The sequence below is a fragment of the Rhamphochromis sp. 'chilingali' genome (assembly GCF_963969265.1).
Source record: "Rhamphochromis sp. 'chilingali' genome assembly, chromosome: 15".
In the NCBI taxonomy this organism is placed as follows: Eukaryota; Metazoa; Chordata; class Actinopteri; order Cichliformes; family Cichlidae; genus Rhamphochromis; species Rhamphochromis sp. 'chilingali'.
The window spans coordinates 25,669,534-25,688,096 of NC_137942.1; the positions used below are offsets into that span (position 1 = coordinate 25,669,534).

An 18,563-nucleotide genomic window follows, 5' to 3' on the forward strand; every position below is an offset into this window, starting at 1 on the left:
GTTGGTTTAATTCTTTCTGCTATTCAGGTGGATTTTTTTTCCCAACTCAACGATCACTGGGGCTTCAGTGGATCCATCTTGCCTTTCCTGCTCATCCGGGTTTACCTAACTTGCTGGTGGTTAAAACATGTTTAAAACCAGAGATTAGAAAAATGTATAAATCAAGAATTAGAAGAGCAATAATAATAATAAGACTAAAACTCTTGGTTGTTTTGCGTGGATTATCGTCATGAAATTTAATTTAAAGTACTTACTCATCTAAGATGGACTTTTTTTGTTTTGTTTTTATGTTTGTTTGTTTTGTTTTACTCTTTTGCTTCAAGGCCTGTAAATGAGCTGCTTCCTAAATTATCTTTTGTTAAAAGGGTTGGCATAACACACATTTGCTTCAGCCAATACCTTTTTGATTAGCTTTATCTCGCGCTTTCTTGCTTTGTGCTAGATCTATATTCTGTATTCATTAAGATATTGGAATGCTTATCAAATGTATAAATAAAAAAAAGGAAATAGAACAGACCAGGTGTTGCAATGTGAGTTATGGGAACATTTGCCCATGCTTCATTAATTCTTCAATAAGCCAGGGCCAAGCCAGCTCCGATCAGCAAGAACCCTGTTATCATGGTTCCGAATAGGTAGATATCTTCAGCAGTCAGGCTCACCCGAGCCCAGACGTCTCGTTGAGAAGGGCTGTCAATTGCATTCAGGTGATCAAATCCATAATTCCTCTTTTAGGTTTTAGAGAACAGACTGTGAGAGAGTGTTCCAGGGAAAAGTAAGTAAAAACACAAGACAAGGACATAAGAAGCTAAGCAGGGAAGATAAGGGCAGGAGAGGAGAAAAGTGCGACCGCCTTCGCTGAGAGCCAAAAGAGTTCTGCCCAACTGTTAAGCTCAACTGTGTGGACTTGATTGGTCGGGTTGCTGTTGCTGTTCAAAATGCAGCAACTTGCCTTTTGTTGGGCAAGAAAGAGTGTTAAACCTACACTGGCCTCCAGTCCATTTCAGGATCTGACCTGCAGTTTGTGCATTGTGCTAGCTCTTCCTTTTCCTTTGAAGTGTTCTCACCCAAGGATCGATGGATTATAGGGTTTCTTTAATGGTGTAAGAGTTTTACATGAAAAAAAAAAATTCTGAGGTCATGTGTGATATGGTGACCATTGTCAAATTTACCGAGGCAAATCTAATCATATAATTGAAGTGATCATTCTCAGCACAGGAAATGACATTGGTTTTCTAGCTTATTTTTTTTAATCTAAACTGCCTAATGTGGTTGCAGACACTGAAAATCTGAAGCAACAGTATGAGACTATAAGACAATAGTCTGGCTCCTTTGGATGTGGATGAGTAGCAGCTCTACTCTGAGCCCCTTCCCGATGGCCGAACACATCACCCTATCTCTAAGGGTGAGGACAGCCACCCTTCGCCAATTGTTTTCGGGGTCTCATTCTTTCATGAGGGTAGGTGAGGGTAGGGACATAGATCAACTGGTAAATTGAGAGCTTTGCTTTTATGCTCAGCTCTCTCTTCATCACAACTGACTGGTACACTGTCCACATCGCTACAGTCTGTTTGTTGATGTCCCGCTCCCCTGTCCCAAGATACCTAACCATTTAAGTAGATCAATGCTTATATTGTAGTTTTTAGACTTAAAAAATATGCCCCACTTAAAAACGAAGTGCTGACTGAAGTGAGGGGGGGGACATAAATCATGTCATTAAACATGATTTATTGCAGAAAACTACTGAAGTAAAAATGAACACAGGGAAGCGCTTATCTTCAGAGTCTTCCGGCCAAAACAACAAACAAAACACCCCCTTTAACTAAAAATCAAACCAAGAACTCTCTAGCCGAAAACAAAACACAGTGGCTGAGCTCCCTGTCGAGCCAAAAACAGGAGAACCCCTACCTGCTTCCACTGTGATGAACTAATTACCACTGTAAAGGCACACCTTTGCTCACAATAAAAGAAAGAAAGCCAAAGTTACACAGAGTTTAAATTCACACACACTAAAGTTTGCTGCCCAAAGCACTGTAGCTCACAGCTCTGGCAAAATGGGGGAAGTGGCAGGGGCGTGGCAGTTTAGGATGGCAGACTATATGCCGTGGCTGACAAGCTGCAACACACCTCAGCTGTGGCTCATGAGGCAGACCTGTAACACAGGAAAGGAGAAAAAAAACTCTCTCACAGAGGGAGAGCCACTAAAGGTCAGCGACCGTAACAACATAACAGAAATGCCTTTTTAATTTAAAAAAATGTAATGATTAATAATTAATAATAATTGCTCTAATATGCTGAAGTTAAACACACCTCATATACCGAGAATGTAAACTAGACTTGCACCAGGAAACAAACCTTAACAATGGATTTAGCCCAACTTTGCTGTCACATTGCTTCTGCAGGTAAGATCATGATCCACAATCATTTTACTGGAGCAAATTATTTTTTAGTAAAGTATGCTAACTTTGACATGTATATAGGGATTTGATTCTGACTTTTAGAGCTCTTCATGGACACGCACCAGCTTACGCCACTGAACTTCTACAGCACTATGTCCCTAGCAGGGCCTCGAGGTCATGTGATCAGGGCCTACTTGTCATACAGCATACAAGGCTGGGAACTAAGGGACACAGATCTTTTGCCACTGTGGCTCCCAGACTGTGGAACTCTCTCCCACTGAGGTTAAGATCTGTGGGCTCAGTAGTCTCTTTCAAGAAACAACTAAAAACACATCTTTTTAGAATTACATTTCGTTAACTTTTTGTCTTTTTTTGTTTTATATCTTGTTATCTCTTTTTGAAGCACTTTGTGATCTTTTGTCTAGAAAGATGTATATAAAAAATATGTTACTTATGTTATCCCCATGAAACAATGGCAGTCTTAAATGGCATAAGCTGTAAGGAACTTGACAGATGTATTAATATTATTAGGAGAAAATCTTGGATCATTTTCTGATGGATGCATGCATCAGAAGATGCATCTTTATTTTCCAGGAAACAGGCAGGAACAGGTAACATATAGATAAATGCTTATATTGTTTTTTGGGACACAAAAGAAATGCCTTTTCAATAATAATAATAATAATAATAATAATAATAATAATAATAATAATAATATCAATTAAACCCTTGTTCAAGTATGCTGAGTGTCAGCTGAGGTTAAGCACACCTCATATACTGATAGTGTGAACTAAACTTGCACCGGGAAACAAACCTTAACAAACCTGTAAAACCACACAACTCTTCTCTCAGGTCTTCACTTCAACTCCATCTTTCTAAATATGACGATGAAGCTAATGCTGCTGCTCCTTAGCTGTCACATTGCTTCTGCAGGTAAGATCATGAACCAAAATCCTTTTACTGGAGCAAATTATTTTTTAGTAAAGTATGCTAACTTTGACATGTATATAGGGATTTAGCACAACTTTAAAAAAAACAAACAAAAAAACTCACTTGCACTCCGACATCAGAGCTAGTCAAACAGTTGTATAAATGATATTTATTCTGCACTCCTTGAAGGTAAAAATCACAATATCTACTGATGTAGCAAACATCCCAGCTACAATACATACATGCTGGGACTCACTCTGAACTTGTTACATTCGAGTTTGCGTGTCAGGTTCTTTGTGTTACAGTCAAAGAATTTGGCACATTGTATTGGACATAGGCAGGTATTGGCAAGCAGGCAAGTGAAGCACTTCATGCTTCAGTGGGTGAAAGCAGGAACAGATGCAACAATAGATAAGCGTTTAAACTAAGTACTGCCAGCCCTGAAGATTTTTTCAAATGTTAGAACAACAATAGTTAACATTAAAGATAAAGAAAAGATACCTTATTTTTATTGCGTCTTTTCTGCCATGGCGTCTTTTCTTAGTGCAACTAAGAAATGCATTCAAACATTCAAGCTCTAACAGAAATATAATCTGACCTCGAGCAGTGGTTTTACTTTTGCTTTATTTTATTGGGAGAGCCAAAACATTTTAGCTCTGATTTTCTGAAATAATTAGGATTAAAAAATTGGATAACACAAATGCATGTTTTATCAGCCAGTGATTAACAATTGAATTTGATTTGCACTACAACTCTTCTGCACTGTCCATTAGTGATGTAGTAGAAAAGGGTTGGTATGTAGTATAAAAAACATATATTTTAAACATGGTTTATTTACACTGCTAGACTCCTACACTCCCACAAGATTTAGGCAGAATGCTTTTAATACACGTGAAATAGTTTCCTGATACATATTTCTGTTAAACAGATGATTCTTCATCATTTGCAGTTTAGCAAATCCAAAGACTCTGTCTCAAAAGTGTTTAGCAGAAGCTTTAGTGAAAATGTTAAAGAATATAGCAACATAGTTTTTTAAATGATGTAAAGTGCACTGTAAAAGCTAAGTAGTTCTCAGAACTAAAAAGAAATATGCAAACCTGTTGCTTCTAAAAAACTAAGTAAAGCTTACTTAAGTAGTAAAGGTTGTGTTCGTTAATAGTCTGAATAGCCCAGAGGAAGAAGCTGTTTGTGAGTCTGGGGGTGTGGGACAGGTGGTGGGCAGGGTGCAAGGGGGTCACCTGTGATGGTCCTGGTTTTAATGAGACAGGAGAATCGGGCGATGGTCACCAGGGGTGGCTCTTTAAGTTAGGAAAAAGGAAGCAAAGATGAACCTGGAATTTCCCCTAAACAGCCCTGGCATCTGGTTATCATGTCCATCAGCATTAAAGGGAAAAGCAAGAAAAAATACAAAGTAACTCTTGGCTATGATAATTCCTAATCTCTGCAGCTGCCACAGAACACCAAAGTACAAATATGCACACAAATATGTAATTCATGCTAACAGGAGGATGAAAAAATATTATCATGCTGTTACATTATTAATTTTTATAAAATTGATATTAAAAGAATAGAAATAAAGAAAAAGAAATAAAGAAAAAGAAATATGCAAACTCATTGCCTCTAAAAAAACTCATTATGAGTATATAAATTTGGAACTATTGGAACTAAGGAACTATTTTTAGTAGAACTTTATTTTTAATAGAATATTTATTCTACGTTTGTCATGTTCCTGGGTATGTTGACCCAGCGTTTTAGGTTTAGTTTACAGTATTTGGATGCTGTTTATGTTTAAGTTCATTAGATTAGCGAAGTTCATTTGGTTATTAGACTCCTTGTGTTTTCTTCCCCTGTATTTAAGTTTCCCCTCACCCTTTGTGTTTTATGCTGCGTGTCTTATGTTATCAAGTTTGTTTTGTCATGTCTGCGTCTCATGTTTCCTGTTTTATTTTGAAGGAGTCGTGTGTTCTTTGCTCATTGTATTTAGTTTCACTTCCCCTGTCCTGTCATTACCCTCATGTCAGTCAGCTGTTCCCCCATGTGTTCCCACGTCCCCTAATCACCTCCTGTGTAGTCCTCTGTTTTCAGTGTGTCATTGTCAGATCGTCTGCTTGGTTTCTAGGCCAAGAGTTCATGTCAAGTTTTCTTATGTCAGGTCCATGTTCCTGTTGTCGCTTTTTATTTAATTTAGCTCACCCAGTTTAGTTTATTGTTAGCACTGCCTTTTGCCTTTTATGTGCAGTTCATTTGCCAGCCTCAATAAACGGCTCGTGTTTAGTTATTCAAGTCACGTTTTGTTTCATCTGCATTTGGGTCCACCTTTGACTTTACACACAGTCAGCCCCACTGATTGTGACAAAGTTGAATTATTTATTTATTTATTTATTTATTTATTTATTTATTTATTTATGCGTGTGTTTCTGTCTGTCAGGATTTTTTTTTCTGAAATTATTAATTACACTGCCACCATGTGGATCAGATAAAACACCCACAGTTAGGGGGAAAAAATGTGAATAGGTCCAGGATTATGAACAGCTGGTGAAATTGCATTTCATCTTTTGATCTTAAATATTTATTAGGATCTCGAAAAATTCTATCTAACAATGTTTATAACCAACGTTCTGCAGCATATAACGCATGCAGCTTACATTTAAAAAAGTTCAAGCTGAATCACAATGAATGACTCATATTTCTAATAATCTCTATATTGTTTTTCTTATTTAATGTATCACGTTATCAATGTTTGTTTCCCACAGTGAAACACTCACTGGTGTATTTTATTACTGAATCCTCTGAAGTCCGAAACATCCCAGAGTTTATGGCAGTTGCAGAGGTTAAACGCACTGAGTTTGGTTACTGTGACAGCAGCAAAAAGATATTGGAAACAAGACAAGACTGGGTCCAAAAAACATTATATAATGACAAGGCTCAGTTGGATTCGTACAATGAACTTTGCTTTGCGATACTGCCATACGTCTTCAGAAAGTGGATTTCAAAGTGGCAGCAGCTGGCCAGCCAAAGTGAAGGTGTAGTATTTTCTCTTATACTTTATGTCACATCATGTTGTTAGTCTCTAGATTTTAAATTGTAATTTTGTGCATCTTGATTGTGACCAGAAATTTTACTAATGTGAACATGCTTCAAACTGCATGACAAAAGAATATCTTGTTGCATTCACAATCATCCAGGTAAGTAAATCTCCAAAAGTTGATTCTGTTCATCTGGACCATTTATAAGAAAAGGGAAACCTGCAGCTGAGACTGAAGAAGTCACTTGGATGAGTGACGAAACGTTTCTCCCACTGAAAATGCTACGTTCAGATGAACAGAATCAACTTTTGGAGACAAAAGAATACATGTACACATTGTTCTAAATAGTTGCCTTACATTAATTGCATTAATTATTAGTGCCTTCAAACTGCCTGTAATTATTTTTCTGGTTCTTACGGATACCCTAGATGGTTGAATTGTTTTTTTTTCCTCTTGTCCTTCATCTTTTTCTTTTAATCATGAATTGCGCCTGTTTTCCAATATAATGTTGTCAGATCAGTTAAATCACAGGAAGAACACAACAAAGATAGAATAGCAGTGCCTCACAGTATTAATATTATTCATTTTAATTAATTTCTAATTCACTTTTCAGTTGTCAACACTTTACAGATGATGGAAGGCTGTGAATGGGATGAAAACACTGGAGAGGTGAATGGTGTGATACAGTATGGTTATAATGCAGAGAACCTTCTTGAATTTGATCTTAAAACAATGAAATGGATTGCACTGAAACCAGAAGCTGACATTATCGAACAGGACTGGAATGCTAATGGAAACTCAGCAGAAACAATCTTCCTCACTCAGACTTGTCCTGATTGGCTGAAGAAATATTTGAAAAATGGGAACAGCACCCTGCTGAGAAAAGGTAGAATCACATGAGTGTGTAAACTACATCCTTTATCTTTCTATTAATGATCTTTAAAAAAAAAAAAACGGCAACGTGTGTTAACGTGTTGTTTTATGCAGATCAAAATGAAAATTAGTGGTGAAAACTGGGAAGTAAATGACACACAAGGAAAATAAATTATCAAAATAAATCCGCCGATTCATTTTCTGCCTCTTATTCTGGTCCAGATTATGGGGGCAGCAGTCTAAACCAGGGAGTAGCAGGTCTACTCTGACCCCATACTTACTAAACTCCTCCCCCCTTAGGTACAATTTTCCACCATTTGTAGCCACTATAACACTCTTTCAGTCACTACCTTGAGTTCATGTATACCCTTAATATACACACATACCTTCATTTACATGTATGCATGTACACACATATGTGTGCAAACAAATAAAACAAAATCTAAATAACATGAAATAGTCCCTCAGTCATCAGTGTCAAGGCTAATGGACTAATTTCACTTTAGTGTGTTTATTTACAGTGGTCCAAACTAAATACAAAAAGTATTATTGGAATTGAGGGGATCAAGGGAGGAAGGGTTTCCAGGCATCCAATATGTACAGATCTCACACTCACAGTTAGGCAGGTACCTGTGCACAGAAAACAGAGGGACAAAAAGTGAAACTTTTGCTCAAATTGCTTTTTCCATTTTAAATTATTACTTTTTTTATTACTATTACAGTCTTTCTTGATTAACATTTTTCATCAAACAAGTGTACTACATTTACTTCTTCTTTGATGTATACTGCTTTGCTTCTTTCACCGATTCTCACACCTTCTCTTTCCCACATTCCCTCTCTCCAGTTCTTCCTTCTATTTTTCTCCTCTGGAAGACTCCCTCCTCTCCAGTCAGCTGCCAAGCTACAGGTTTCTACCCTCAAAGGGCCTTGATGTTCTGGAGGAAAGATGGAGTGGAGATCCATGAAGGTGTGGATCCTGGAGAGATCCTGCCCAACAATGATGGGACCTTCCAGATGAGTGTTGGCCTGAATGTTTCATCAGTCACACCTGAGGAGTGGAAAAGATATGAGTGTGTGTTTCAGTTTTCTAACGCTGAGGACAGCATCATTACCAACCTGAATAAAACCGTCAACTGGCGAAAAAACAAAATTAGACATGATCAAAGTAAGACAAACAGATTTGAGTTATTTTGTTTGCTGTTATTGTGGATCATGTTTAATGTTACGCTTAAATGTTTTATCGGATCCCAAGAAGAGTTGCTGTTACTGTGGGAATTACTGATGGAGATCCTAAAAAAAAAAAAAAATTTCCAGCACTTCAACAAAACTGAAATTAATATTCTCAAGAAAACCATCAAGCTGAAATTAGTTTAGTACTTCTATGTTTCAAATTCAGCATCTGCAGTCTATGAAAGCCTTGGTTGTTTATTTGTGGCCCATTTAGGAGCATTTTGTTTGGTGAAAAACAGCTCATGTAAATGGGTTAAAAATTCAGTGACATGAATTATGGTGTGTCTGTTAAGCACTTTATATTGCTGCATTTGTGGTTACATCAGTCGAGTTGACATAGATATCATATCATATTTAAATCCAATATGTGACATATGTTATCAAAAAAGTATTCACACTAAAGAATGCATGGGATCATCATCATCATCATGAGTGGGATTTTAAATATAGAGATTATGGGAGAAAGCTGGCTGATATAACAGAGAGAATGTAGGTACTTTGTGTAAAGTGAACAGGTGGGAGGGAAGCAGTGCCAGGTTTATTCAAACTGTTCTATCATGGTGCATTTGGGAAGAGAAACTGAGTAATCTAGAAAGAAGAGCATGTGAAGAGTGTTCTGGAGCTGAACAGTATCAGACAGGATCATGAGTTTGAAGCTGGAACTCAAAGAGGTAATGCTCAATGTTGTCAGTGTGTACGGCCCACAGATTTGGATATTAGTTAGAAGAAAAAAAAGGAATTCTAGAGAAAGTTGGTTCAAGACGGTGCAGACAGTGAAGCTGTGATGCAAGGAGCAGATGTAGTAAAACACTTGGGGTCAATGATTTCAAAGCAAAGGCCAGTGCAGCAGTGAGACCTGCTACAATGTTTGGTTTGGAGACGATAGCAGAGGAGGATGTTAGGTACAGGCTGAGAAGGAGGCAGATGATCCGCTGTGGTGACCTCGAAAGGGAACAATTTAAATTAGATTTCTTTCATCAGGTTGAGTGTGTGGCTTCATGATCAAACAAATTGTCAAAAAAAATATTTTCAATAATTGGATGCAGTTTTATTCCATCTTATTTATCGGTACATTTTATCTTGTTTGTTGTCACTGAGCAGAAATCCTCATCATTGCTGCAGCGGTTGTTCTTGTTGTCATCATTGTTGCTGTCACTGTAATTGCCATTCACAAAATGAAAGAAGGTAAGAGATTTAAAGTTTATTTACCAGTCAGTAGAGACATAAATGCTTAATTTCATTATCTCTGCAATATAATAGTCTACATGTTAAACATTGTTACTTCTGATTTTTGTAAGAGAAGGTTTGATTGTTAGGCATTTAAAACTGTCCAAAATGAATTTTATTGATTTATTTAATTTATTTTAGGCAGATGCCCTTCCTCTTGTAAGTACACTATCCCCCTCTAATCTGGTATTCTCACCCTGGATTTAAATTATTTGATTAATATTGTGCTAATTTTATTTATTGTTAACTTTATTGTTATTATTATTTGGACTTTTGGATGTAACAGCTCCTCACAACACGATAGAACTCTCCGAAAGACCACACAGACAGACAGAGGAGTCTACACAGTGTTGACACCTGCAGTTAACACTGAACAAACAAGAACTGAGAAGATTGTCTATTTCAGTTTTGTTTTATGTAAACATGACTTTTTACACAAAATCTTTTTTTCCTTTGTTATTCTTTTAAATTCAAGTTAACTTGTAATAACTCAGGTAAAATGCATTTTAATATTTTATCATATCATATTTCCTATAGCACTGCTATAGCTATTAATGATATAATGTATATATAATTTGTATGGTGTATTTATCCTGATGATCAGGTGGTGGGGGATAATGCTGGACAGACGTGTTCCTTGGTGGGGGTGTCGTTGATTGAGAAAAAACGAGTGGACACACGTTTGTTCACACCGTTTTTTAAGAATCTTTTTTTATTTTGTAGGTTATTTTGAATGTGTTAAAATAACATTCGGTAAAATAATGTAAAGAAGAATGAGATTCCTCAGCCGTGATGCAGTCAGAAATTAAGCAAAAGGCCTGAAATCCAGCCTTTGGGGGTATATGTAGAGTTATATGTAAGTGTTTTTGCTGATAGTTATTTCTGCTCTAATCACATCAGAAACGTAATCAAAATATAATCAAGAATTAATAAAGTCGAACAAGAAAATTATCACTACAATGAAATAATTCTAATAACCTTTCAACCCAGACTTTCTCTGTGTGTGTACTGCACAATGTCACATCTGCACTCTTTCTGTGCAGATGTCACCTTAAACGCTGTATGTGAGTGTAAAGAATAGAATGATGGAGGAAAACAATGTATTTTTGTTTAAAATAAGAAATCCTGTTGAAATAATGCTAAATCGAGTGAATTATGCTAAGTATGTGTCAATTGTAAGGAAATAGCTTTTACTAAAGGGGTGAGGGGGAAAGAGAACAACGAGGTCAGCTCAAATCGGATTTTTTCATGTGTTAAGTATTATAGCAAATAAGAGCTTAAGAATTTAGATGTCTACACAGTGTTTTGTTAGAAATGGTGACAGTGTAGAAGTTTCAAAGTAAAGGGACACTAAGTACTATGATAAGGTGGGTCATCGGTACCATGTGAGACATAAACATCGTCAGGTATCTCAGCCACGGTTGCTCTCATGGTCACTAAAACAACAAGTTATTGGGTGAAGGATGAAAGAATAGAGAAAAACATCTAGTACACGTGTAACAGAGTAGCAGCTGTACCTCTAAGCTTGAGTACTCACTTCTGGGAAGTTAGCTGTATCTGTGGTTTTCTGAACAGAAGAGATCCATGATACTTTTTAATTATTCAATGCTTTAATAAATAATAATCTTTAAAAAAGTGTCTCGACTGGTGATTCCTCAAAGTTGGTAAAGAAAAATTACCAGGTTGGTACGAGGGAAACTTCTTTTGCAGTTCATCTGAAAAGATGCACTTACGCTTTGGGATCTTTTAAACATCATTAGGCACGTTGCTGTCTGTCCCGTCTGTGAGCGCAGAACAACTCGCAAAGCAGCAGTTCAGGGATGATGTCACACACATGGGTCCTCTGTCGGAATATAGGAAATCACTGACATTTTTATCAATCTTGAAAATCCCCCTGGACGCCCTGGACAGAACGTGAAAAATGAAAAGAAGACAGTTGGTCACCCTAGGTAATGGCATATTAAAGATATTTTTAAACAGGCGGGAACAGAGCAATGTGACAAAGATGTGTTAAAGATGCTTGTGAAGACCTCTCTACTTCCATGGTGCAGTCTTGCTGTACTCATCCCAGTACACCATCAGGATGAGGTGCTTTCCATAAGCTGACCCTACAGAGTGTTTATTGTACTTTAGCAGTCTGCAGGACAAGTACCAGATTGTTGCTGGGTGCCCAGTCTCTAAATCCCCCACCTCATGGTGGCCAAAGAAATGGTTGTGATTTTCAGACAATTCATGATGGTGCTTTGGTTCGTGATGTGCCACATTCCTTATAGGTGCATGGCAAGGTCGCCCACTGGTTAGCCAACATAAACGAATGTAAATCAATTAGCCGCAACCAACCAACCACATGACGTCATGTTCCGTATTAACAGAAGATGCCACTAAACATGTTGGTAAAACTTGAAGCACTTAAATCCAGCTTACAGACAGAGTTACATCTATGCCAGTTTTTGAGACCAGGGCTCCACGATGTAAATCAGCCTTGTTATGTGCAGCAGTTCATGTCCTTGTAAGCTGCTTGGCTGTTAGACTCTGATGGTCTATCACAGCTGAATGAAATCGAAGCTATGCCAGAAATTAAGGCAGAATAGAGACTTAGACTTAGAGCTTTTTATTGTCATTGTGCAGTTTCTTGCACAGCGAAATTGGGTAGCTGAACCACAAAGGTGCTAAAGTAAGAAGAAGAGAAACCAATATACAACGAAGGCGGAAAATAAATAAATAATTAAATAAATAAATAGAATAAAATAAAAAACAGTGTATATGTATACATATGTGAGTGGAACTATATACATGGTGTATGTGTAGGAAACATTGAAACAGACTGGGACCAAAATAATTGCACATGAGCCAAAATTATTGCACAGAACATGGAAAGACTGAGATGTTGCACATAGATGATCAACAGCAGTGTCAGGGTGTGTTGTGATATTTTGATACCATGGTAGCATTTACAGGATATTGTTTTATTGTGATATTATACAGAAAAGAGTTACTCAATAAGGCCCATTTAATAGTTGTTTTTCTCTTTCTCTCTGACCCAAGAATTGATGTGTAAGACTCACAGGCTGGTACCACAAGGTCGAAAACACCACAGAGACGAGACCACTTCCTTACTCCCATCCTCCCTTCTTTATCTCTTAGAAAAAGGCTCGTTAAAGGCCAGGTGGTTTGTTTCAGAATTCACTAATGAAAGAACTCTGTATTCTATGTCTAGGAGTGTATTTTGCTGGGATGATCATAAATTGTAGCTGAACTGATAAACTACACAAAGGATACTTCTTTGCTCACAAGGCAGGAAGACGTTTCCTTATTTGGTCTGTACCGGTTTGAACTGAGAACTTGCTGACACACGAACCTTTTTTTCCTCTATATAAGCTGTTATGTACTAAATAAACCTTTGAGTCGATTGGGAAGGCAACCTAAAGCAGTCTCTGTTTTCTTGTTCTCCCAAGCTGCTCCCGAGCTCGTACTAACACGCTGAATGGCATACCTGAGTGTTACTTTAAATAATTAGGAATCTTAGAAGGAAAGGACAGAACTCTGCTTATCGCTCGTGCCTTGGAGGGAAAACCGGGATGGACATTTTTTCCTTCAATTTTGGTGTCAGAAGTGGGATTCGACTGACAGAAGGTAAATATGCGTCTTTCATATTTATATAAAGACCGTATTATACCTCTCTCAGTGATCGATCCATAAAAAAAACGGGATATGCTGACGAAGTTTCACTTAGTGATCCAGAGAGATACACTGACGACTTCCTCAGTCCCCGAATAAAGTAAATTAACCCTTGTGTGGTGTTGGTGGACCCGCTAGTTGTGGCTTTCCAAATTAACACTATCAAACAATTTTATGTTAAATTACTATGAATTAATGTGCTTCTCGTTTTTCTTTTATATAAAATGTTATAAATAAATCAGTTATAATCAAGTGGAAAGACACAACACATTTATACGTAAAAAAAAAATAATAATAATAATTAATTGTTTAATTTTTCTTTTGAAAAAAAAAAAAAAAAACACGGGTCTCAAGGGTTAAAAGCAGTAAATTAAAAGCAGAAAGACACAGGGAGTTGCCTGTTGTTTTGCGAGAAGTTGCTCGTTAAGTGAGAGTTGCTCACCCAAACAAAAATTGCTAGCAATAAATTTAAAGTGACCTCAGCTGTGCCGCAGCGAAAATACTAACCTAAATCCTCCTAGCGTGTAAACCCCTCTGGAAATCACTGAACATGGGTCAGAATAATTCAAAGACCACAGACAGGTCCGATAAAAAATCTAAAGTACCTGTAAAACCAAAAATTATCTAATAAAATACAAAATAAAGTCTCAAATAACGGCTCAGTACAACTCCCATTTCCGGTTACGTGTAACCCACGTCCACGAATCGGCGAAGACTTCCATGATTACGTATCCAGAACATGCGGAAGTGCTTATGTGACTGACTTTGTTTACAACTTACGGACTGTAAGTTCAATGCATTCTAATTTATTTCCGGAGCCCTATCCCGAACGATTATCGCCAGAAAACAGGTCAGTAAAACTGAAGGCCAGTGCAGATACTACCACGAAAGCTAAAAGTGTTAAGATAAAGTTGAATTTTGATGTAGAAGGCTCAGAGGAAAGTGAGAAATTAATGTATGCAGGATTACCCGCTCCAGCACAGCAAGGAAGTTTCAGAGGACGGAAGGAAAAAAGTAGAGATATGTGTTTTTATTGTGGCTCAGTTTTCCAGCAGCCGCAGACACCCAGAGCAAAAATGAATTTGTGTATTTCATTTAACATAAAGTGTGAAATGTTTGCTGACACTGATAACAGCTTATGTTTTCTCTGCCCTATGTACCGACATGATGGAGAAGGAACATCCTCTGTGTCAGCTGGACCCTCAGCAGAGAATGAACTCAACATCCTTTTTGTCCGGTACTCTATGTCACACACTGTGCCAAAAAAACGTGTACAGACGCCACTACCAGGTAATCCCATGACTGGGAGCCACACTTTTGTTTCTCTCACACTGTTCAACAACATGATAACTGCTCACACAAGTGAAGGTCAAACAGTGATTTTGTCACATAACTCAGACATAGGTTATGACATAACTACACCATGTCGTCACATAGATCTAACCTACCCTATCCACTGTACTATTTCTGCACTTACGTTGCCAGCTGAATACCAGAATATGACATTGTGGTCAAAAAGTGAGAATGATATAGGATTTATTGACTGTACACTTTATCACGTACACCTATTAAAACACAACAAGCCAGTATATGTCAAGCAACATCCCATTTCTGCCGAAAAAGCCGCAGCCCTAGATGTCATGATAGGAGATTTATTGACTACAGGAGTAATAAAGCCCACACTCCTGTCAATCATGTGCCAAAGCCTAACAAACCTGGCGTATGGCGTTTCATACAAGACTTAAGGCAAATTAATGCAGTCAACATTCCTCTGCCACCTCTCGTTTCAGATGTTCACAGCATATTGACATGCATTGCATACACATTTTACCGTGGTGGATTTATGCTCCGCTCCTTTTTCTCAGTACCTGTGCATGCAGACACACAGCCGTTATTTGCATTCACACATAGAAATAAGCAGTACACTTGGACTCGTTTGCCCCAAGGCATGATAGACAGCTCTGCTGCTTTCTCAATGGTGCTTCACTCCTCCAGGGCTGCACCCTGATCCACATGTGGATGACCTCCTCCTCTGTGCTGAAAGTGAAAAACTATGTCAAACTGCTACACACATGCCTCTCCAGCACCTCCAAAAGACTGGCCACAAAGCATCAGCAAAGAAAATGCAGTACTGTCAGACTTCTGTTCAATATTTGGGATTCACACTGTCTCACGGAAAACGTTCCATGACTGCAGACAGGGTCAAAGCTGTGACCTCCGTCCCTCGGCCCACTACACAGAAGGAAATGTTGTCCTTCCTGGGCATGGTGAACTATTGCAGACAGTGGATACCAGACTGTTCTTTTCATGACCACATTCTGCGTGACTGTTGTAAAAAAGAGAAGCCTCCTCGAATACTGTGATCCACAGAAATGACTGCCTCTTTCAATGCATTAAAGGGAGTGCTGACCTCCGCCACTCAAAGGTGCTGCCTGAATTGTTCAGGAATGCCGGCCTGCCTGAGGGCAGTAGCAGCTTGCTCTATCATGATAAGGGACTGCGAGAAGCTCACACTCTCACATGACACTATTCTACACACCAATCACCAGGTCACGACCATTCTAGCAAACATAACTACACAACATATGCAAATCTCACTATAAAAGCGAGCAGCACACCCAATTCGCCAGCACATTTATTGATCCTATGCTGTGTTCTTATGACCGACAGGATGGCTCAGACAGGCTTGACGATCATGACTGCATGACACGTATACAGGAATCCACAGCACCACGTCCAGATTTAGAGCAAACACCTATCCCAGACTCAGCCACGGTTTATGTGGACGGGTCCTGTTCAAGGCCGAATGACAACTCATTTCTTTGTGGCTATTCAGTGGTAACAGTGCCTGACATCATACTAGAGGCTCACTCATTACCATTTCACTCAGCACAAAAAGCAGAGCTCATGGCTTTAATACGCGCCTGTGAGCTACATTTGGATAAGCATGTGACGATTTACGCAGACAGCCGCTATGCATTTGGCGTTGTGCATGACTTTGGCACATTGTGGAGACAAAGAGGATTTAGATCTGCTGATGGAAAATAAATTGCTAAATTCTGATTTTGTTCAAAGACTTTTTCAGGCTATACAGCTACCATCAGCCGTTGCAGTTGTAAAAACGAAAGGACACAGTACAGCTGACACAGACGAAGCAACAGGTAATGCCTTAGCAGACGTGACAGCCAAGGCTGCAGCTGCATCACAGCTCCCACCGCCGCAGGAAGTATTATCTGTGCCCCTACAGCTGCCACTTGTTACACTCCCAGACTATTTAGAAACAAATGTTGATTTAAAATTTATACAAGAGCAAGCATCTGCATGTGATTACACCTATTGGGAGAATAATGGCTGTACCTTAGATGACAGAGATGGCCTATATAAAAACCTTGAGGGTTTGATTGCCCTCCCATATTCCCTGATGCCAGTCCTTGCCCGACATTTTCACTGTGTGAGTCATGTCGGACAAAGAGGGGTAATAGGGGCAATAAAATCAAGATTTGTAATTGAGAAAACATTGCATGCAGTAAAAAGCATATTAGCAACCTGTCTAACATGTGCACGAACTAATGTAGGAAAACCAAAAGCAAAACATCAGCATTTACCACAACCAGATTTTCCATTTCATACATTATGACTCCATCTGCAGTAACCAAATTATTTCCATTTGAAATAAGACTATTTCCAACACCATGGTCAGCTTCCAGAGGGGCACCGCTAGTAGAAGGTGATGTATATTGCATTGTCCACTGATGTTCACAACCTGGTAGAAACACTGAATAATAACTATCAGAAAGTTTGTCTCTCTCAGCCTTTCCCCTCCACAGTTCCACCAGTGGAGACAAGGAGATGCGTGTTGGAGAAGTCACTAAAACCAAGGACACTCTGGGAGGCCGCGCGTGTTCCAGCCCCAGACTGTACTGGCAGTGACGAAGAACCAGCATCCTCACAGACGGACAACCTCAGTGGATTCATGCCAGCAGGGTTAAGACCAGCCCAATCGGACCATCTCAGGCGTCGGATCAAGCAGATGACATCTCCGGCGGGCCAACGCCCGGAACCAGAGCAAATAAACACACGGGTAGACGACATCTCCGGCGAGCCAGCGCCAGGATCCAATGTACATACACACACACAATCACTGATTAACACACAACGTCTGAAAGAACAACAACAAGGTACTCAAACATCCAGCAGGAACAGAAAGCCAAAAGTACCACATGATGTCTAACCTGATAAAGCTAGACTCATTCCATCCTGATAATGGAGAAAATGAAATGCCCATTGTCATCACACGACGCTTATTCTGTGTCTCTCGAACCTGGGACCAGGCCAGGAGACGACTGAAGAACTGTCTTTCTTATATATTTAGGTTATCTATCATATCTATCGCATTAACCTTAGGATTTCTCTTTGCTATTTTGTATTGTAAACTGCAACCATGTTCATATTTCTGCAGGTCATATTTTGCTGACGATACCTCATGCTCTATTTTGCAAGACACCTACTTAATGCACTCCTCACGTTCCCTAAAATCAGTAAATGACAACATAAACGCCACTAATAAACCATTTTATGCACCCTCTAGAGCAGGAGCTAACGCCTGGTATGAAAATGCCAGAACAGCCGCTCGTGATTTAGGAAACAGTAACTGTTATGTCTGTTCAAAGGCTAATCCAGAACAGGTAATAGTAGGATACCCCATATCCGGTTTCCCCCTCACTGAGGGACTAGAGGAAATCGGCGGAGATAATGCTCTCCTTAAAGACGCTTTACAGTTGACTCTGAGCCCTCTCGACTGCCTACTTAGACACACACACACACCAACTAACCCTGAGACTCCATTAGGCGAATTATTGAAGTTATCTAATGACACCGCAGGGACCTGCGCCCCAATGAAACGCCCCAAGAATAGGTTAAAACCCTCACTGCCCTTAGGATAGATCCCTCTCCATTTTAATACTAGTATGATATGTCTGCGCAGACTAAAGTTAACTGGCCCAGACACACACATAGATTATACAAAGGATAACTACACATTTTTCTCTGACTCCCCAGGTGCACGCTGTAATGAGACATGGCTAGCTGTCTCTGTGGCTGAAGTTTTATCCTATCTGGAGGAACACACACACAGTTCAAGTTCGAGCGGAGAATCGATCATTGTTCCCCCAGAGGGTGTATTAAATGACACTGACTGGGGGGA

General features: G+C 39.0%; 2 protein-coding genes across 2 annotated transcripts in view; one reads left to right on the forward strand and one right to left on the reverse strand.

Moving 5' to 3' along the window:
- Window positions 1-18,563, reverse strand: part of LOC308411793 (interferon-induced very large GTPase 1-like) — a gene marked incomplete at its 3' end in the record, with an annotated part of 253,476 nt that overhangs the window by 211,006 nt on the left and 23,907 nt on the right.
- LOC308410706 (major histocompatibility complex class I-related gene protein-like) lies at window positions 3,278-10,036 on the forward strand (the record flags this gene model as incomplete). The annotated part of the gene is made up of 7 exons (XM_080904266.1): window positions 3,278-3,329; window positions 6,080-6,349; window positions 6,966-7,238; window positions 8,070-8,390; window positions 9,557-9,640; window positions 9,824-9,841; window positions 9,969-10,036. The coding sequence occupies 7 exons, from the start codon at window positions 3,278-3,280 to the stop codon at window positions 10,034-10,036; spliced, it is 1,086 nt and encodes a 361-aa protein (XP_080760392.1).